This window comes from Capricornis sumatraensis, chromosome 7, assembly GCF_032405125.1.
Source record: "Capricornis sumatraensis isolate serow.1 chromosome 7, serow.2, whole genome shotgun sequence".
Taxonomy (NCBI): Eukaryota; Metazoa; Chordata; class Mammalia; order Artiodactyla; family Bovidae; genus Capricornis; species Capricornis sumatraensis.
Window position 1 is genome coordinate 4,718,481 of NC_091075.1, and position 22,404 is coordinate 4,740,884.

Genomic DNA, 22,404 nt, shown 5'->3' on the forward strand with positions numbered 1-22,404 from the left:
GTAGGGGGAGTATTTTGAACATCAGTGTTAACTCATGGGTATACAATTTATATTCAACTACGTTGTTTAGAGCAGTATTGTTTCAGAGCTGTACTGTTTCAGAGATGACCGACTTTAAAATATCTATCACATCTCTACTAAGTTAGAGTAGACATTTCTGTGTGTGTGCTAAGTCACTTCAGCTGTGACCAACTCTTTGTGACCCCATGGACTATAACCCACCAGGCTCCTCTGCTCATGGGACTCTCCAGGCAAGAATATTGGAGTGGGTTTCCATTTCCTTCTCCAGGAGACCTTCCTAAACCAGATATGGAACTCTTGTCTTTTATGCTTCCTGCATTGGAAGGTAGCTTCTTTACCACTAGTGCCACCTGGGAAGCTTCAGACATTTCTTTTAACTTTTAACTTTATATTGGGGATATATAGATGATTAACAATGTTGTAATAGTTTCAGGTGGACAGAAAAGGTACTCAGCCATACATATACATATCCCCCAAATTCCCCTCCCATCCAGGGTGCCACAAAACACTGAGCAGAGTTCCCTGTGATATACAGTGAGTCCTTGTTGGTTATCCATTTTAAATGTAGCAGTGTGTACGTGACTTTCCCAAACCCCCTAACTATCCTTTCTCCCCATCGCTCCCCTCAGAGAAAATTTGTTTAAGCCCATGTCCTCCATGGTTGCCAGCACTGGCCGTGCTGCAGAACTTGCAGTTGTGTGTGTGTGTGTGTGTATGTGTGTCTGTGTGTGTGTATGTGTGTGTGTGTGTGTGTGCGCGCGCGTGTGAGAACAGAGGCTCGCTCTGTCCCTGCACCATCTCACCGCCCCTGCAGCCTCAGGGACGAAGGGCTTCCTCGCGGGCCAGAGCAGACCTGCAGCTGGACCGAAGCTGGCCTGAAGTCTGAATCAGGGTCCCAGTGATCACCCTGCTCAGGTCCGCTGTCTCAGCCTGCAGGGCTCCCCCTGGGGTCCTCCAGCCACAAGGAAGGGGAAGGAGATGAACAGGAGGAGGACCCTCATGTCATCCACATGCAGACTGCTCAGAAGTTCTCTCTTAACTCATTTACTCAATCCATTTCTGACACATGTGAGCAGATAGTGTTTGTTTATTTCCCATTGGATATGACTGTCGGCTTCAGCCCTGAAACCCGTGACCCAAGTCTCCTGTTTTTGTCCCTCTCGAGTCCTCCTGGGTGTCCTTTTGTCCTCAGATATTGTTTCTATGTCGGTAATGCCCTTCCCCTGATCTCCAACCAGACATCTGCCTGCCTCCCGACCTCTCCATTTAAAGGTCTCCCAGGCACCCAGACTAATGTGTCCAAACTCCTAACCCTTCCACCACTTCCCACTCTGACCACTATGGCAATGACACTGCTAACCCCCAGTAACAAAATGCAACCTGGCTTTCATTGCCGTCTCCTCCCCTTCACTTCCAGCTTACATCAATCACCAAGTCCTATTTATTTAGTTTGCCCCACAGGCCTCTGAAATCTGTTTTTCTCCCTCCCCACTGCTACACCCAGGTAGTAGGATCTCTTTTACTCCAAAACTGCAACTGCTCCTTGCGAGACTTTCGCTAGTTTGCCTACCTTCAACACATGTCCAGAAACATAATCACAGCAAGTTCAAACATAAATCTGACCACATTCTGTCCCTGCTTATTCATGACTCTCAAAACACGTCCCGGACTCTGGCAAGGAGCTATGCTGACCCCATGGCCTGGCCGAAGCCAGCTATGCTGAACACTGGTTCACCCCCAGACCTGCTCCCAGACCTGCTCTGCTCCTCTGTCTCGGGGACACATTTCCTCCCAGCTTTTTGTGTCCACTCTGCACACCAACTCTCATGCTCATGTGTCATCACATACTTCCTTGTCCCTTAAGTTGACTTTAAATTGCACTCCCTCCCAGAAACCCAGATCAGCTCCCTGAGATAGAATAATTTCTACTACCTCAGCAACTCTCAAAATGCAGTCCCCAAACCCACAGCATGAACATCACCTGAGCGCTTGTTAGAAAGGCAGACTCCTGCCTCTCCCCACGCTGGGCCTGTGACTCAGAGATTCTGAGGGTGGAGCCCAGCAAGGCGTGTGCCGCTGACACTCTCTGAGCATGGGGAACACGTGCTCCTGCACATCCTCTGCCACCCCAGCCTGGCTGCCCATCGAATCACCTGTGCAGCGTCTGCACCACCACAAAGCGTCGAGCTCAATTCCCAGAGGTTTACACTTAATTAGCCCTTACATGATCCTCTTGTGCAGTCAGGCTGAGAAGCTCTGACGTCCCACACCCTGTCGTGATTGCGCATTTAATAGTCTGAGTTTTGACCGGGTCAGCATGTCTGTCTTGCTCACCAGCACATCCCAGGTGCTGAGCACTGTATCTGGAGCCCAAGGGACCCAGTCATGTAGGAGGGTGAATTCTTTGTATACAAGCTTTTCTACTTTTTTCTTTTCTTTAGACTTTTTCTGCAAAATATTTTTTCCCTTTCTCAGTTCTGGGTAGATGCAGGATTTCATACCACAGTCTCCAGTGGACTATCACCCAGGGTTATCAGCCATATTTCCCAACAGAAAATGATGCATGGTAATCAAAGATTAGCTTTCCAACACCTGTATCTATCTATCAATATTTATACACATGGTATATAAGGTCAGTTTTCTACCATATACTTGTAAACATTATTTTCAGTTTCTTAAAAACAAGTGAAAATGAGATAGCTTTTATCTTTGGTGTTCAGACTTTTTGAATTAGGAAGCAAGATCTTTATCATGAACCAGACTCCGTAGTTATTCCTACAGAGTCACTGGCTAGAGGGACAGTAATTTCAAGTGGGACCGAGGTGACTTTTGTAAAAGGTTTTTTTTTTTTTTTTTTTTTGTAAAAGGCTCTCTGTATTTGTGTTCAAATTGTATGTAACACCTGACTTCCCAAAGTACACATTATCAGGTGGTGTAGACATCTTTGTGAGTTGTTATTAATCTTCTTTTGGCATTGGAACTGTGAGAACTGATCCTGAACTGGCTTTTAAAGTTTTGGGGAAAAAAAAACTGCATAATTTAAAAGTTAAAATATTTAAAATCCATCTTGAAAACCTTCAAAAACCTTTGAAGAAGAACAAATTGCCCTTCTTTAACCAGAATGGAAGTTGAATATAAAACAGCAACATCTTCTGAGCTGTAATAACAAGACTGTCAGGAAAAAGTCCTTTGTATATTGAGTGACTGTCCTTTAAGCTTAAATATGCATCATGCTCCAGATTCCTCTCTTTCTATTTCCTCTGATGAAAAAGGCAAAAACAAAAACACATGGTACTTGAAACTTTAACATCCTAAATTATCCATGTTGTCAACTCTAATTTGGGGGAACAGTTACTCCCCCTACTTTACGTATTCTAGAAGAATGCTTCAGGGTACTATCTGTGTGCAGAAAACAAATCACAAAGATAAGGCCAAGAAAATGAAGCAATTCATGTTATCTATGAAAGAGACTGTAGGTGCAGAGTTAAGGCTGCCCCAGGACCATTTAAATGCATAGAAATGAGGGACTAGTGTAGCAAATTCATTTTGTTTACATCTGATTCCCTCACAAACCTCCATGAACACCCAGGGGTGGACTGCACCTCCCTACTGGCTGTTAACATCTGCTTTGAGAGCATCTTAAAAATCACTTCCCTGACATCCATTTAATATTTTCCTTTTCAGCACTGTTGTTTAAACATTCCTTTTTAACATAACTATACATGCTGTTTTGTTAAGGACCTCAAAGTGGTAAACACCTACTTTGGCTAATGATTGGAAGGCCCCCCACAGTCTAGTTCTGGCTTGGTCAGGCACTAGTTATCGTGAATAAAATAATCATTCTAAAGCTTACTTTTTCTCATTTGTTGACTAAGTTGGACTGAATATCCTCCAATGTTTCTTTCTAGGATTTGTTTCTCAAAAACATAACGAGCTTGACTTTGCATCAGATAAATTGAAACAAAGTGTTTACACAAATACAGCACATGTATCATCCATGTTTACTCACAGTCAATATTATCATTAAAACTAGTTAAGGAGAAGACTGCAAATATGTGAAATGGGCTATTTCCCTGTGCAAAATCCCTTCGTTCTTGAAGGAAACACCCTTTGTGAAGCCATTAACCATAATAAAGGAAATCTTAGTAAGGTCTGATTTATAAAGAAATTGAATATGAGTATGAGTCATTTGGATTCTGGCTGTTAGCCAGGAAAAGGGGGGCTTCTGAGAGTGAAAATAAGGAAATAGTGACTGTAAAGGAGATGAAAAAGACAGTCAGTGGCAGTGATCCTGTGGGTGGAAAAACTCTAGTCTTAGGTTCCTGAGGGTAAGTGTCTTTCAACCCAACCTGTCTTCTGATCCTGCCTCAATGAAAGATGCAGTGAGGAAGATCTGGGCAATTTTTTTATGCAAAAAAAAAAAAAAAAGAAAATTTTACAGATTTTACTCTTCCATCATGTTTACTCCTTCGTTCAAGCTCTGTAAACACAGTTACTTTTACCTGGACTTCCTAGTTTCCCTCTCTGGCTTGCTAGAAAAATCTCACCTTAGATACAGAGTATATGATGAGCTGAATGGTCAATGTACTCTTTGTCTGAAGGGCTTTTACTCGCTCTTCAAATACCAGTTTCTTTACAAAACTGTGTACTGATTTCTATGGTTCTGGTAGCACTGCACTTTCAGGCAGATGGAATGCAGTGTTTTGGTTCATCTAAGTCTAATTTGTGAAGTCTTCAATGCCATATCACAGGACAAATCTAAAGCCTTTCCTGGAAAACCTACTGGCATGTCTATTGTTTTGGGATGGCGTGGATGCTGTTGCAGCCTTCAAGTATCATATCACACATATGCAATTATCAAAATGATGGAAGAAGTTATTATGACAAGTGTGTGTTGTATGACTTGAGAATTTATTGGCCATTCTTGTAGGACTGACATGATGATATGGAAAGTGAATGAACTGATTGAAGGTATCTGAAGGGCAAGATTCCCATTTCCTTAGAAAATGATGGTTCACAGAATATCTGCTCCTCTAATTCTTGCTCAAGAATTTCCAGGCATCATCTCCTATCAATACTTAAGAGGTCAAGATGGGCAGAGAGTTGATTTCTAAGTCTCCAGAAAATCCTGAAGAAAGATCTCAAGCACAAAGGCAGAAGTAGAGATAAATCATAAATCCTTGAACTTCAGAGTAAAGAAGAGATGATTGCATTGTCTGAAGCTGGATTTTCCAAATTCGTGTTCTGAACTGGCAAGTAGGGTCAACTTAATGCTCTTGACAATTTTGAGTACATGCTCCAGCTTCAAAGTATTCTTTGGGTTACACAAGGGGTCTACTCTGAGCTTCCCTTCTTCACCTCCACCCTTCCTTACTGTATACATTATTTCCTCCTCACGGAAAACAGCATAGAACTGACTAGTCCAACACAACTGAATGGGAAGACAGTGTGCTGCCTCTCAATAAAAAGAAGCATATGCGTCTCTCCAATGAAAACAACATCAAAAAAATCCATTTAGCCCCATTTTGGCATCTTCTCTTAAGATATCCTTATCATGAGTTTTCCAAGGTAAAATCCTATAATTGCTCAATAATATCAATAATTTCTAAAGGAAACAAAAATCCTGTCCACTTAGTCAAAGGCAAAGAGAAAAATCAGCTGTCTCTGAAAGAAGATGGCCATCGGGACAATGGGTTTGCACTCAAATGGCTTTGGCTCTGGGGTGGGGGATACTCTGTACTGTAAAGTTTGTCTAGAGAAGTCATGGGAGCTTTGACTCCCCAGGAAAGTAAAAAGGAAGAATGACCTGAGTAGAGGAAATGGTTTCAGAGATACCTTGTAAAAGAATAGTACCAGGGTCAGGGTCTCCAAAGTCTGGCAGCTGGTCCCTCTTGACCTCGACTCTCAGGCACGTCATGGACTCTGGCCACTGGGTCTGGGAGCAGAGGTGGGGCAAGAATGGAGTCTTTTTCAGCCTGTCCATCAATGGCACAGCTTCACTTTCAAGGGAAGAAAGGCTGTCACTTTTGGGGAAAGATTGAAGCACAGCTGTCAAAGTCTGAACTTTGATCATTAGAATGTTCATTCATCCTTGAAATGTCTACTGAGCAAGGCAGTGTGAAAAACACGAACCAAGAAGACGCAGATCTTGCACGTGTCAAGATGATGGCATCGCAGAGAATAACTCATGTCAGAGTGACTCAGGCCACACCTGTAAGAAATAACATGAAAGAGTGAGCACATCTATTTCTGGGTGGAAATGATTTCCCATTCAGGTTTGTGGGACAGGTAGACACACAGAAATGGAGAAGCAAAATTCTGAGAAAAGAAATATCATGGGCAGAGGCTCAGAGGGGAAAATATCCAAGCAGTTTTAACTTTCAGTGTGAATAGAAATCAGAGGGAAAGTGAGATGTCATGCATGGGGATTTCCCTAAAAATGAGACAAAGCACACTTCATCTCCAGCTTGCCTGTGGTTAACATTTTTCTAAACAAGGAGACTACTGCTTAATGGAACAGCTGAGAGCAAAAATCCTTCTAAACTTAAAGAACTCCAAGATGTTTAATTTGTATACTGAATCTTCCCTGCAATTTTCCAAATAAAGAAGCTTCAGTGATCATCTTCTATAATAGAGCTTCCCAACCTCAGCAGCACTGGCATTTCAGACTAGGTAAACTACTTGCTGTGCTACTACACGTTGCAGGCTGGTGACAGAGCAGCATTACAGACCTCGACTTACTAAGCCACTAGCACCTGCTCAAGTGTTACCAGGTGGAACAATCATCTCCAGACACTGCCCGGTGGCCCAGGGAACCCAATTACACCCTCCCCTGCCCAGCTGGGAGCTGCTGGTGCCCAGACTCTGTTCTCCTGGCACAGACATGAGTGAAGAACCAGGCAAACCCGTCAGCGTGAGGCAAACAAGGCACAGTGTCTATTTTGAAAGTATATGTCATTATTATATGCAGGATGCTTCCTATAACTCTACTCACTGTTATAGGTAAATGAAGTCTGATCCCCTATACTGTGGTTTCCAACCACCCTTCTATTTGACAGCCTCTCACATGATTGAAGGCAGATATATCCTCCACACCATTCTAATGTTGGCAAGATGTGGTCTCCTGACCATCATTTATTACACACTTATAATCACGCATGGCCTAAATACTGTTACAGCAAACTCTTCGTGAAAGAAAGTCCCTTTCTAGTTATGATGATGGAAATTAAGAGAAAACATTGGTGCCTAAGAAAGGATGGTTCTAGGTTACAGAATATAAGATGGATAAAACAAATGACTGAAACCCTAAATCTTATGCATGTCTGTACCCAGGAATTTTTTTCTTTCTGATGAGATGTAGCAGCTTCTGTGTCTCTTGCTTTTTTTTTTTTTTTTTTTTAATTTTAAAGGTAATGCAGATGGGGGCAGGGACCTGTAGGTACAGTTCCACACACATAGCTTACCTTAAGAGGATTAAGTCTGATTCTTTCACTCAGTATGTACACTATCCTTCCTTAAAGATTTCACTGTAAACAATAAATGCTGAAGTCAAGTATCAAAATCTAGTGTAGTATCTGATGATCACAGTAGGCTCTTGATGGTAAGAGGAATGAGAGACATTACAGTGGTAGGTGAGAGAAGTCATGTGCAATTTTAGCAATACCTTGAGAATACTTAAAGCAATTAAGCAATTTTTGTTATTATTACTAGTTGTTAACAAAATATTTCTGATTTATGATAACAAGCGAGCATATTCCTTTTAAGGGCTTCCCGGTGGCTCAAGTGGTAAAGAATCCACCTGCAATGTAGGATACATGGGTTCGATCCCTGGGTTGGGAAGATCCCCTGGAGAAGGAAATGGCTGCCAACTCTAGTATTGCCTGGGAAATCCTATGGATAGAAGAGCCTGGTGGACTATAGCCCATGGGGTCACAAAAAGAGTCGGACACAACTTAGCAACCAAACAGCATGGTCCTTTGAAGGAACCATAGGGGGTAAAAATGAGCAAATCTATCAATAATGACTCGGTGATAACATTCTCCTTTATTTGCAAGGTGTCCTCGAGTGGCCGTTTTGGACAAAGCTGGTTGTGGTGGCCATCGGCTTCACAGGAGGTCTGGTCTTCATGTATGTACAGTGCAAGGTCTACGTGCAGCTGTGGCGCAGGCTGAGGGCCTACAACCGCGTGATCTTCGTGCAGAACTGCCCAGACGCCGCCAAGAGGGCGGAGAAGAACCGCTCTTGCACCGTGAGCATGGACACCAAGGACTCTGGGGCGGTGCCTGCACTGCAGACAGGGACCACCGCACGGCCACCAGCGGAGGCTGGCCCCACTGAGCTCATACCCGTGTGACGGGGCCAGTGGAGGCCTGTCACCGAGTCCAGCCTGTCACTACAGATGACAGAAGCGATCCTGAGTAGTCACCCTCTATCTTCTCTCCGCTTTCTGACTCATTTGTTCTTACTTTGCTCAAAAGGAAAGAAGAAAACACCAAATGACCAGGATCCCATGAAACAGTCTCAAGTGTAAAGAGGAAATGTGGAAGTTAGCTGGAAAATGATTTCTGAGACAATTAACCACTGGTGCAAGGGATGCTTTTAGGCAATGAGGAAAGCCTGAGTGGACAGACCTATGAGTCTTCACAGTAGCAGGGAAAGTTCTGGAATAAGGACTTGAGTTGAATGTGCGTTTCTTCTAGGGCCTCATGATGAACTCTCTCATCTGGAAATGACAAACGTATCTGGGTTTAAGCTTGAAATTGTCTGCATTATCCCCAAGGCACATCAGACGCAAACTTGGAAGATGCATATTTTGATATTCATACTTTGACAGCTTACAGGTTTTTATGGCTGTAGTGGAGTACAGTTTGTTTTGACAGGTATATGTTTTTAAAATAGATGCAAGACACATTTGAAGATATTAATATTTGAAATTATGTTTAAATCATGAAGAGTAGATTTTCAAAATATTTGGGGATTTAATTAGCTCTGTTAAATACCCAGAAGCCTTGTATACTCTACTTGGACCCTCTGAAACAGCACTGTCCAACAGAAATGTGAGCCACAAAGGCTGGCTATATACGCAAATTTAAAAGTTTCTAGTAGCACCATTAGAAAAAGTAAAAACACATAGGTGAATTTCAATAGTTTTATTTAGCATTATATACCCAAGTTATCACTTCAATGTCATCATTATAAAAAATTATTGAGTTATTCTACATCTCCTTTTATGAACCAAGTCTTCCAAATCCAGCATGCATTTCATCCTTACAGGGACTCTCAACTCAAATGTACCGTACTGGACAGAGCAGCCCTAAACTTAGAGACAAAGCCTGTTTTAAAAGTTGAATCTTTCAAAACAGCACTTCATTCTTTTAGTCAAAGTATCACAAATGTTACTTTACAAAGCACTAATCAAACGAAGTATCTTAATAGGAGTTAGATAAAGTTACTATTTTTTAAAGGGTAAAAAAACTATAAAGCAATCTACCCATGACAAAGTTTTGCAATTAACTTATTTGCTACTATGAAGCCCTTATAATAGGGGAAATAAAAATTTTTAAGTCAAACGTAGTTTTTTAAATCCACATAAGGTATCAACTTGACAGGTGAGTAGTTATGACCAAGCATTTAGCCTGTATTTTAAAGTGCTGACAGTTATTTCCCTTGCTCAACTGGGAAGCAGAAACATTCAACATTCTGTGATAAGTAATAAATTGAGTTGTTTAGGTTTGACAGATGAGTTGATTATTGTATTCTCTGCATATTCATGTAAACCTGAAGCATGAATACTGCAGTGAGCTAGATTAATGATTATAAATATAGTGGCCTGTCAAAGAGAGATCTCTTACGTGAAACAAGGTAATTTATTTTTGCTAGCTGTTGTTATTATTGTGAAAAGGCAACCATGATGGCCATAGAACCAAAGCATGGGTTTCGCATTGCACAAATCTGGGTATCACATTGATGTACTTTGTAATTGTCAGTGTGCTTGTTCCTCATAGGCTACCATAGGAAAAAGGAAAGAGAGATAACCTTTTACTGATTAGAAGGATGGTATGATATCAGTAGTGGCTGACACTGAGTCCAAATAGCCCCAGTTCTTAGAAATACAGCAAAGGTCAACAGCGTCAACTTTGTGTGTGCACGTGGTGTGTGTGTGTTCCTGTATATACATGAGAAAAACGTCAAAGTGTTCAGTTGGGCAGCAAACAAGGTTTTTTAAAGCTCATTTTTCTTAAAACTTGTTGAATGAAGGCACAGGAAAAAAACAAAAAACTTGAGGCAACTAAACTGGACCAAAATTTCTGCACAAATAAAAACATAGTGGTGTAATTAAAAATATATGAACCTTAAACTGGACTTTATACTAACTTTTTAATTTCCATCTTCAAGGTTTAAGACATATACATTCATGGATAATGAAGCTTTGGGTGACTTAACCATGGCACTTCACCCAAGGGACTAAACGTGATTCAGTTCGTTTGATAACTTTCCTAAACAGTTTACTAATCTATGAGGTTTAGCAATGGCAAGAGTTTCACAAGCTCTTGAGGGAACAAAGTTGTCACCAGCAAACAAAGAATGTTGATCTCTCTGTCCTCTGCTCTGTAAGGAAAAGGATTATTTACACCAAAAATACCATTTAAATTCTGCCCAAACTTTAGAAAGATAGGTAAGTATATGGCTCATAGCACAGTGGAAGATGATTGGCTCACATGAGGCCTGGTTTATTTAGGGGCACACTGAACACTAGAATGAAAAATAGAGATAAGCATTACTGTACTAATGGTAAAAGAGGACACAGTGTTTTAAAACCACACGTAAATTCTCAAAATTAACTTGAATAGGCTTTGACTTTCTTGAAATGAGAAAATATAGAGCCCTCTAACACGTTAAAAGTCAGAATTATTCTGCTATTCTTTTTCAAACCCTGAACTCTCGAACTTAAATCCTTAAAGGGTTTTCCCATAATGGCTGTTGAAGGTTCAAAGAACTGAAATAACTGTGTATTTAAAACCTAGTGTTGACTGTTTTCTTTTATACTGTGTGGCGATGGTCTCTGACCTTTCAGTGACTGGGTGTGGCTTTGTGAAAATACTTCTGTGGACTGGATATACCCCTCAAAAAGAAAAACTGCTCTCTGGAATGCTCTTCAATTTTTTGAAGCATGTTTACCTGCTTATGTAAGAAATAAAATGGAATTGAAACAAAGGACTTAAATTGAAGAATAAATTGATAGTTCTACTAAAACCTTGGCTTTTTATAATGACTCTGTGGTATTACCATTGCCATTTACGCTGTTAATTTTTTAAAAGATCTGCCACTTCTATTGTATAAGCTCAAATATTAAGTTGTAAAGAAATGCAATCCATATTTTTTTTTTAAAGTGAAGCCCAAAAGGCAATTAAGCTTAAGTACAAACAAAACAAAGATGTTCCCATCAACTTGGGATATTAAACAATGGAGAAACTGAGGGAAGACAGGTGTACACAGTAAAGGAGTCTTCTAAATGCCGCAGGATTAAATCTCATCCTGAGCTGCTGTTCATGGGATTACAGTCCCAGAGAGACAGCTGCATAGTTAATCTGTTTTCCAAAAGGTCCCTGAACCATCTATATATTTTGGCTGGGAAACTAGCCCATTAGAGCAATGGCATCACAAACATATTCTAATTGTCATGGAGGTGAGGTGGGGAAGAGTGTTTCATTTGCCTGACACAGTTCACCTTTCCTTTCATGCCAATTAATATTTTGGAACAAAGTAGAGCTATTCAAACTTAACATTGTCATTATTGTAGTTGTCATATAATTGTGCAGGACTTACACTTTAATTAGACGGAAACCAATTTTCTTTCCTTTTATGTCAGCCCAAAGGTGCTATTTTACATATCAATACAGTTGAGAGGAAGTACTGTTATTTGGGCTGCAGTGTTTCCTCCACATCTGAAGAAAGCCCATTAGAAACTGCATTAAAACAAATGAAAAACGTTAACTGTGTGCAATTTTGGGGATTGAGCATTTGTACTTTTTTTTTGGTTTTTCCTAATTCTCTTGCATTAACGATTTACTGTTTTGTGAATTATGTGTGATAAGACAAATTAAGGAAAACAATTCCCTGTGAAAAAAGACTTTGTATATTAAATAAGTGACCCAAACTTTTGTTGTGATTTATTTTTGCCTAACTCACCTGAATTTCTTCAGATCTGTAACATTCAAACAGCCTTGAGTTCTTGATTCTGCAATGGTCTCGGTTTTAAAGCAGGGTCTGAACATATTCTAAGGCCAACATAGGTTAACATAGGGCATTTTAGAAAGGATTAAATAGGTGCGTTAATAAGAGAAAATCAATGAAAGTAATCTACACAGACTTTCAAACTGTTTTAAAGAAAAAACAATTTAAGAAAAATCAGAATGTAATCCAGAAAAAGATTCTCTGATGAATAAGGCTTGGATATACAAAAGAATCTAACAGTATTTTCCTACCCAGAGGTAATAAAAACTGAAAGAGGGACTCTAATTCAGACCTAAGAGGGTTAGTTATCAGTGAAGAAATCATCCCCCCTGAAGCCCCGACTTCTAAGCCTGAATTCAGGGTCTAATTGGATGCATTCATTCTTCTGTCCAAACTGAATATGTGCCTTTGTCTTCTCAGCCTCCCAAATTACAACAAAGAAACCTAGATCATAAATTATTGTCCCTGTGTGTTTAGCTAGTGACCTAAACCGGGAGCTGTGAGAGATACCAAGGGCAGCAAGGATGGGTTAGACTCCTTAACCCAGGGAAATGGCAGGGCAGGAAGCAGAGTCCTGAACAAGACACGGCAGCAAGATCCAGCCAGGGGGCAAATAAGTCTGTGCTAGAGTTTAAGGCAGTTCGCCCCTTACAGAGGTACACAAGGAAAAGACAACAGAGGTGCCAGCTCCTCAGGAGTCTTGCCCCAAAGGGAAGGCACAGGAAGAAAAGGGGCACATAAGGCAGTGACACTGCATAAGGCAGGGGCACCCTGTCGCTGAGAAGCCAGGACCGTGGTGCAGCGAAGCTGTCTCACAGCCTGCAGCCACGGCAGGCTGAAAAGGGAGTCCCAGAGTTTCTCAGACCTGGGGTGCTGACTTACTCCCTGGAAAATAGGGGGGCAAACATGCAGTGCCCTGTGGGAGCTCCGCACAGCACCCCACACCCTCCTGTTCTAGAAGACCACACAGCACTCTTCCGAGGCTCAGGAACGCCGCGAGCCAGCCTGGCCTCAGAGGACACATATGGTCATCAGGGGGCCAGCACCAACTGTCCCCACCTGGGACATGGCTTGGCCACCCTAGGGGAGGACAGGCAGACAGTGCATCTGAAATGAGGCCAGCCTGGGGCATGTGGAGAGGACGGAGGCAATCAGAGCACCTCAGGCCTCTCGGGCCACAGTGGTTGTTTAGTCTGGCCGTGGTACAGAACGTGAATTTCATTCCAAACATGCTGGATGTCAATGTAGGTTCATCAGTTATAACATGTGTACCATCTGGTGGTGGATGTTGGTAAGGGGGAGGCTATGCATGTGGGGCTAGGGAGTATATGGGAAATCTCTTACTTTCCTCTTGATTTTAATGTGAACCTAAAATTATTTTGGGGTCAAGAATAAAATCACACCCTATCAAATAAACATGCCAAAGAGGACACCCATTCAATCTTCTGTCCTGAAGCATAAGGATTACAAGAGTAGAAAACACTATTTAAGGTGAAAAGAGTCCCAGAGACCAATGTCTGCAAGGCAAGGAAGCAGCCAGGTATTAGGAATAGCAGCTACAGATAGCAGTTAGTGGCTGAGATTAGAAATGTATCATAAGCCCAAGTCCGTGGAGTTCAGCTTGCTGATTTAGACCAGGGATTGGCCAACTCTAGCAAGCAGGCCAAACCTAGCCTGTAGCCTATCTGGGTATGGCCATGATGGGTTTCACATTTTTATAGGGTGGTAAAACACACATACATATATAAGCATATGCAACAGACACTACATTTGGCCTGCAATATCTAAAATATTTACTATCTGCCATTTATTATCTGTCCACCGCAAGTTTACAAAGAAGTGCTAACAAAGTGTTACTTTTCCTTGGTTCCATGTCCGTGGACTAGAGAAGCTGTCTCTCAAAGGGTTAATACTGAAAGAAAAGGGGACAGGACAAGCATCACTGAAGAAAGAGCATGTTCCATACACAATGGTTAAGGGGACCATTTAGGAGCATTACTCTAAAGACAAATGATCTTGTAGGTTACTCTGGTCTAGCCAGGAGTGACATGACAATTAAGCACTTATCTGTTCTGGGTCCAAGCAGTACAGCCTGGTATATTTTCTGCTTTGATAGCATAGGAAAACTAGAAATAAATGTTGGAGGACAATGTTCTGCCATTTTCACAAGTTATTCTTGTAAAATAAGACAGTATTTCTTTCTAAGCATCAACAGTAATGCTTTTTAAATACCAGACTGGATAAAGCAGTTTTTATTCTTTACTGTAATTTATGACTCAGTTTTTGTAGTCGTTTTGAAACAAAAAATGAACTCCCTTCCCCCAAGAAGGAAATGTTCCAATGACCAAAGAGATAAGAACTTACTGCTGCTGCTGCTAAGTCGCTTCAGTCGTGTCCGACTCTATGCAACCCCCATAGACGGCAGTGCACCAGGCTTCCCCGTCCCTGGGATTCTTCAGGCAAGAACACTGGAGTGGGTTGCCATTTCCTTCTCCAATGCGTGAAAGTGAAAAGTGAAATTGAAGTTGTTCAGTCGTGTCCGACTCTTAGTGACTCCATGGACTGCAGCCCACCAGGCTCCTCCATCCGTGGGATTTTCCAGGCAACAGTACTGGAGTGAGCTGCCATTGCTTTCTCCGTAAGAACTTACTATATAACCATAAAACCATACTTCTACATGGATTATTTAAAGCCAAAGCAAGTCAGCATTAGTTAAATCACCAAACATTAAATAATAAGAATCTTACGTAAAATTATAAAATAAGTTTTATTTTTAACCTTCTGAAGTAAAAAAGCTGTTAACAAGACAGTTGATACCTGGTTACCTCATACAGAATTTTTTTCCCTTGAAAATGCACTTTCACTGCACTCTTCAGAAAACAGGCCAGAAGAAACTTGCATTTAACAAGTTCTGTTAAGAACATTCTACCACAGTCATGTTTTCCATGATGCTAGAAACACTGAGTTTACATGTTAATTTAACCTCTCTCTCAGAAGAAATAAGACAACTGAAATAACTAGTTCTCTAATCTTTAGTTCTGTTTCCACAAATAAAACCTAATACTTTTCACAATGAGAAAGTAAAAAATAATACACAAACAGAACTAGCCAACCTGAAATCATTTACCCCTTTTATCTAGATAACAGGTCAATAGGAGATCCACATAAGAATAAGTTGGTGGTTCTTCTTTAACCATTTACCTAACTCTGGGTCAAACATAATAAATAACAGCAATGTACAATCCATAAGTGTATATAAATTCTATATCACATTTTCCCTATTTTATAAGGAAAGAAAACAGGTTTGATGTGTAAGAGGAAGAACAGTGAAAAACACTGCTAAGAGGCAGTTTTGCTGTCATCACTGCTTACTCAAGAAGTACCCACATTAACCTTCTAGCAAAATAGCTACTGCCTATGCCCCAAAATGTGATATTAGGTGATTCTAAGTAAACATGTTATAAAAAAAAAACTGTAACATTTTGGTTCTCATTCATATTGGTCTCCCAAACCTAGAAATTTAAATTAAATGGATTCTGCAGAGTACTTCTATCTATGCTAATAACTTAATGTACATGAAAAGCAACATTCATTTTTAAATAAAAATTGCCACACTGTTTTTGAAACTGAAAATATAAGAGTAAGATAAAACAGGAAATTCGTGTGCTGAGACAATTATTTACTATAATTAAGTATAACCTGAAGTTCTCAAATTATTTATTTTCAACTCAAGCAAAGACACTTAAGCCACTGCAGTCATTTCCTCGTCTGTGTCACTGGACTCATCTTTCAGTTTCAATTCCCCCAAATCTCTGTCTACAGCTGTCACAGCTTTCTTCTTAGACTTCTTGGGCACTGCATCACTAGCACAGACTTTTCTCATTTTAATGTTTGGCAACTTCTTCAGATCAAAGTCCCATTCCCTAGACAAAAGAGAGAATGCAGAGAGTTGGTGAAGTGGGGAATGAAGTCAATATTCAAAACTATGCAGAAAAAAGTTTATAAATTTACAGCAGACTCCAATGTAATAGACGGAAACAATATAAATGCATCAGGAAAAAAAAAAATGTCCCCAAAACTGAGGTTTGCATTTTCCATACTTACTGCAGTTTCTCATTAATCTATATTATGTTACAGTTGCTCACTCACGTCTGACACTTTGCGACCCCATGGACTGTAGCCCGCCAAGTTCCTCTGTGCATGGATTTCCTAGGCAAGAATACTGGAGTGGGTAGCCATTTCCTTCTCCAAGTGATCTTCCTGACTCAGGGATTGAACCCAGGTCTCCAGCACTACAAGCAGATTCTTTATCATCTGAGCCACCAGGGAAGCCCCGTTAATCTATAATAGCAGTTAACTGCCCAGGGAATTTCACATATTCAAGACTTTCAAAACAATGCAGGAAAACATTAGGTAGAAGTTATAAGGAGGCTGTTCCTTTCTTTTATGATCCCTATCCTGAACACTTCCCTCTATCAGGACATAACAGTATCAAGAAATCTCAAAAGCAGGAACTACACCACACTGGAAAACCTCCAAAATGCAGAGTCAGAAAAGGTTCTTCTCTTCACACACAATGGGAAGTCACAATTAAGTTTCAGCAACCAAACAATTCTTATAACAGAAAACTTCCAGTTTCTCAACCTCAGCATTTCTGTGACAATCCTATGTTCAGTTACTTCGGGAGCAAAATGAAGACTGTTTTGAGAACTGAACTCTAGCTAGATAAAAATACTAATAGTCTATGCTAATTCCTTCTCATTTTTGGCTTTCTTTGGAGGAGGCAGAATCTACCGTTTTACTGAATGAGAATACTTAAATATCTGACTACTTAATATTACAGGCAAAAAAATTAACATCTAAAAAAATCTTATGCTCCATGTACTTATAACTACATGTACATGAGTTAAAAAAGTGAACCACTTCTTATATATGACTGATAAATTTTATGAGAGCTGAGATTTTATGAATATTAAATATTTTCTATAAATTCAGAAGAATAATAATATAAAATAAGCTTAAGGGTTTCAAATAACATGGACTTAATTTATCTAATTTCAATTAAAATTTCAGGCTGATCAACATGACCTACCTGAGGCCAAAGTGATTAATAAAAATTATTTTCTAAAGAAAAATAATTTATGTTTGAAAACTAAACACTGGAAATCCTACTCACTGGTCTCTCTGGTCACAGAGTACTATTAGAGAGATCACTGAGTCACCTGGTTCTTCATGATTCCCTTCCCACCAACCAACTTCTCCAGAAGGAGGGGCTGCAAACAATCTGGGAACGGGTTTCTGAGCCATCAAGTTTGCTGCTGACAGTTTTTTGTTTTTTTAAATAACAGAAAGGAACAGTGACATCATGTTCTTTTAAATACTATATTGAAGAATTTTGAAGTATTTTGAAAAACAAAAGCACTAGGTCACTATCATTTCAAGCATTTCTAACAAATGCAACTTAGGAAAATTCTTACTTATCTGATGAAAGAGAGGTTACAAAGAACCCCTGAATACTCAAAAGGGAAGAAAGTTTATCTATCATGTATTTTACATGCAGCTTTAAGGAAAAAAATGCAACAAACTCACCTAAAAGTTTTTAGATTATCTGCATTTAAAATGTCTGGAATCTCTGGAAAAGAAAATATATTTATTAGGTAAAGTCTTCTTATTACAGTACTTATAGTTTTTTCATTATCTCAGGAAGAAAAAGAAATAACTGACAGAAGAATGCCTAAAGCAAAGGAAACTTTCAAAGCATGATGACAAAGCTACAATGAAAAGAAGTTTCAAAAGTATAAAGGACTTAGTTTAAGAAGGTGATTAAAAAAAAAAACACTAATAAATAATGTATTCTAAAATACAATGTATAAAATGAAACAAATCTACAATAAAAAATGTTTGACCTTTACAACAGCTTCAGAAAATAAGAATGTGAGTGAGGAATGGCTACACCAAACAGGGGCAAGACAGAGAGATGTTGGTATGTAGTCTTCACTGAATCTTACTGACAGCATCTCTGATAATTTGCCCATGTTTCTAGACTCTTGTGGACTTGTGTCACCACATTCCCTGGGCTGAGGCACAACCAGAAGAACGGAAGGTCTGAGATTCAGCACTGGCTCCACCCCCAGTAGGATGTCTGACATGGGATGTGCTGTCAATTACTGGTCCTCAACCTGGTAGCTACAGGTAGAAGAGACTGAGCCCAGAGCCACCTGGGAGGGCATCACAAGAGCAGAGCTGAGAGACGGGTGGCTCGAGCTACAGGAGAGCAGAGCAGCAGCGCAAGTCATCAGACTCCAAGTGTATCTGGCTGATGAGCTGGATGTGGGATGTGAAATGTCTGCAGGATGATGGGCAAGTGGTGATGTCACTGAATGAAATACGGATCTTACAAGAGGAGCCAGTTTTAGGAGAAAAGCTGGACTTTGCTTTGGGACATGCCAAATTGGAGCTGTCTAGAAGACATTCAAGCAGAGATTTTAAGAAACTCAAGTTTGAGAATGCAAGTCTGGAGTTCTAGGGACAAGTTAGGATTGACAACATAAATTTGGAAGTTTTGACATTTAGATGGTATTTAAAAGCACAGGACTAAATGAGATAAATGCAGGACCTGGTATAAACTGGAAAGACAAGAGGCCCAAGGACAGATATCTGGGCCAATTATTTAGTTCGTGAGGCTATGAGAAGGATTCAACTTAGGAAACGGACATTATGGCCAGTGAACTGGGAGGAAAACCGGAGAAGGACAGGGGCTACTACCCCAAATAAAAATTGTGACCAAAAAATGAAGGGATCATCTGTATCAAAGGCTGCACAGAAGTTGACTATAAGAGTCAGTACCCAGCAGAGCTACCATCTGTTTTAGCAACTTAAACAGTTCATCATCAACAAGGACTTTGAGTGGTGGCTACAAAAGCCTAATTTAAGGGGTTCCAGAAAAAATGGAAGATGAAGAAATGGAGACTATAAGCACAGACAAATTTAAGTGAAAAGGACACAGCACTGGCTGAAGCTCTCCCTCAATCCCTACATGTTCCATACAGTCTTGTTTGGCTTTTAAATGACCTGGAAAGGGGAGGTGTACAATCCCTCTCTATTTTTAAATGGAAGGTAACAAGGCTGGGGAGTGGGTAGGAAGTAACTAGCCCTGTTATTTAGTAAGCTGCAAGGGTCTAAGCAGAGATCTAACCTGTTCTAAAGCTATTCTGCTGTTGCTGTTGTTGTTTTCAGTGAAAAAACTCATTTCTCAGGAATGCTGAAGAGGAACTGCCATCTACTCAGGGTTCCTAGTGTTACTGAAGGTATAAGTGCCTGAAGTTAACCTTCTGACTGCGAAGACATCAAAGTCAATGAACCTACTGCCAGCTTCTGACACAGCTGCAGAGAACAACTAGGTCAGAAACCAGGCTGCCCCACCCAGTCAGAACACCCCAGGGGACTGGTCACTTGAGCGAACCCATTCTCCTTTCTGCCATCTTCATGAAGAGGGAGCCCCTGAAACCCGGGGCATTCCACCTTGACGCTTACAATGGCAGGACCCCCCCCCACCCCACCCCACCCCTGCTTTCCCCTCTTTCTCTACTGGAGGCTTCACTGTGAGCCCTTCAGGCATGTCCTGTACCCTCCAGGAACTGCAAGCACTAAATTTTGTGTTTTTCAACGCTCCCTGCTGGGTGTTGCTGAAGTGCACCCTGCATTCAGTGAGAAATCACCAGGGAGGTTTGGCCTGAGGGGAGAATGCCTGTGGGGGGCCGCCCAGGCTTTCCTGGACCAAGTACCACTATTGCCAGGGCTGGGACCTTCACAGCAGGAGTCGCAGGATAAAGCCTTCAGGCTCCTACTGTTATTATTAAAGCTAGAAAACCTAATTTTCCTATTAAACATTTCATTTACTATACTCTCCAGGCAAATTCACACATGAGTGCCTACAGGGACTAGGCAGGGAACGTGAATGAAGGAAGGTCTGGAAGTACTGAATGCTAAGTCTAAAAGCGATGGCTACTGTTCTGCTCTAGCAAACAATGCTGTCAGACCGTATGTTTAACAGGCATCCAGAAATCTACATTTTTCATGTGAAATCAGCAGATCTTTTTATACTGACAATTCATATGCCAATCAAACACTACTTGTAGGCCATGTGCAGCCGTTGGGTCATTTTCTGCTGGTGGGCTTTGCAAGCCCTTGCAAGTGCCCTCTCCTCTCCTCCTAAGTACTTTTCTTCAGACGATGCTGCTAAACGAACAACACACTTGTCTTCATGAACTATAAGAAATGCTCCACTGTTAAGAAAGAAATTTTGATTTCTGTAATTTCTCAAGAATGGCTGCAACAAGTATAGCTCTTTACTACAAAAATTACAAAGGCAAGAGGACACAGTACCTACTCTAAAGAAACTTGATGTGACTGGAGACAGGCAAGTAATAATCCTAGACCAAAGCAGGTTAAGCACATGCCTGAAGGGAGAGGAAAAGATTACTATCATAGTAGAAAAATGTCACTGTCAGAATTGACAGTTTCGGGAAAGTAGGAGAAAAAAAGAATGAATTTAAAAAATTCCAAATATTCAAAAAGAAAGAAAAGGAAAATCAAAGTGAACTAAATAAACAGGATAAGTTACAGAGACAAGACATCAGGAAGCCATACGGGACGCACCGAGGCCATAGGCTTGGTACTGCTGCTGCTCCCGCTCCAGAGTCTGCCTGATGGCCGCCTCCCGAGAGCAGTGCCTCCGGCCCTGCCTGTCCTTGAAGCTGTTCCGCAACTCAATCTGCTCCAGCTCGCTGCTGAATCGATTCAAATACCTGAAAAACAAGATGGTCTGACTTACAAAATCTGTTTGGCTTATATTACTTCATTTAAAACATAATCCCCAGCCACTGCCTGTCCTTCTCAAGTTTTCATATTCCTCTAGATTCCTTCAAGTTCTCAGACCCCAGACCTTCTCTTGGTAACTCAACCACTCTCAAATCTTCTGTGAACAAATCAGAGCCTGCCATTACAGTGTCAACTCCAGGTCCTCACACTCCACCACCTCCTGGATGTCTCCATCTGGCTGACAGGTGATGCCTTAACGCACCCTCCGCCCTGCTCCTGGTCCCTTCCGAATCTGCTCCACCTCTGCCCTGGCCCCCGCCTTCATTCACGCAGATGAAGACTGGGTCACCCTGACTCCTCTCTCTCCCCTTTATGCCACATTTAAGTCTTCACTGAAGATTGAGACTTTTACCCCATTAAACCCTCTAGACATTTCCATTTCTCTTTACCACATTGCTCCCACCACCACCTCTTGCCTGGACGGCTTCATCAGCCTCTTAACAGTTTGCCCCCTCACCCATTTGCCTCACTCTCAAAAGTTTAAATGTGAGTATCGCAGCTACTTGCTATTCAAAGTCTCCTATGATTCCCACTGTCCTTGGGTCAAGTCCAAACTCTTACACTGATATTCGAGATTTTTTATGTGTTGGTTGTTTATTCAAACTGTCACAATTCCCTCCCGGAACCTATTATCTCAGTGATATTAAATGTCTGGCAGATCACTAAATAGGCTGCTCCCATCCCCAGGCCTTTCAGACCTTCTTCTCTCTGCCTAGATGCTCTTCAAACTACCTTACCTCCATCTGCAGATATCAGTTTTGATGTCATTTCTCAAGGAAGTCAAAAAACTGGGTTACCTGCCATTCTGAAGCGCAGAAAGGTGATGAGCCTACTAAAATGACTAAGCTAGTATACCAACCCAAAGTCTTTATAACAAAGTCTATCTGCTTGTCTATAAATCCAGAACAGAACTCTGCATCTTGCAGAACCAAGTTGGAGAATTCCTCTTACTGACGCTTTGGTCATTAACATGCCCAGTGTTTACCTTTCAATTAATTCACAAGCATCTCTTTTTGAATATCCTACTTTTTTGGGATCAAGATGATTTTGAAACCACTGCAGTTTTTCACCTATAACAACAAGTACCAAAACAGATTAACATCATAAGTCATTATTTAAGCAGAGGTATTCATTATAATTTTCAACATCAATGTGTTTAAAACAGTATCAACATTTATTTCCAAGTTAAATATAAAGTTTTGTGTGGGCTCAAAGCTAAACAAGCCTGTCAGAAACTGAACTGTCACATTTTAATTTGGGAAAGTGACA

The 22,404-nt window shown here is 40.9% G+C and overlaps 2 protein-coding genes across 3 annotated transcripts in view; one reads left to right on the forward strand and one right to left on the reverse strand.

Moving 5' to 3' along the window:
- MARCHF1 (membrane associated ring-CH-type finger 1) overlaps positions 1-8,374 on the forward strand; it is a 496,731-nt gene extending 488,357 nt beyond the window's left edge. For both annotated transcript variants that reach the window (XM_068975579.1, XM_068975580.1), the window contains one exon: positions 8,076-8,374. In XM_068975579.1, the coding sequence (XP_068831680.1) occupies positions 8,076-8,374 (299 nt within the window). The remainder of the gene's footprint in view (positions 1-8,075) is intronic.
- Positions 8,375-15,052: 6,678 nt separating this feature from the next.
- TMA16 (translation machinery associated 16 homolog) overlaps positions 15,053-22,404 on the reverse strand; it is a 30,190-nt gene continuing 22,838 nt past the window's right edge. The window contains exons 4-7 of the mRNA XM_068975317.1: positions 22,121-22,205; positions 20,914-21,062; positions 17,845-17,887; positions 15,053-16,178 (exon numbers count right to left, since the gene is read on the reverse strand). Coding sequence (XP_068831418.1) covers positions 15,998-16,178; positions 17,845-17,887; positions 20,914-21,062; positions 22,121-22,205 — 458 coding nt within the window. The 3' untranslated portion in view covers positions 15,053-15,997. The remainder of the gene's footprint in view (positions 16,179-17,844; positions 17,888-20,913; positions 21,063-22,120; positions 22,206-22,404) is intronic.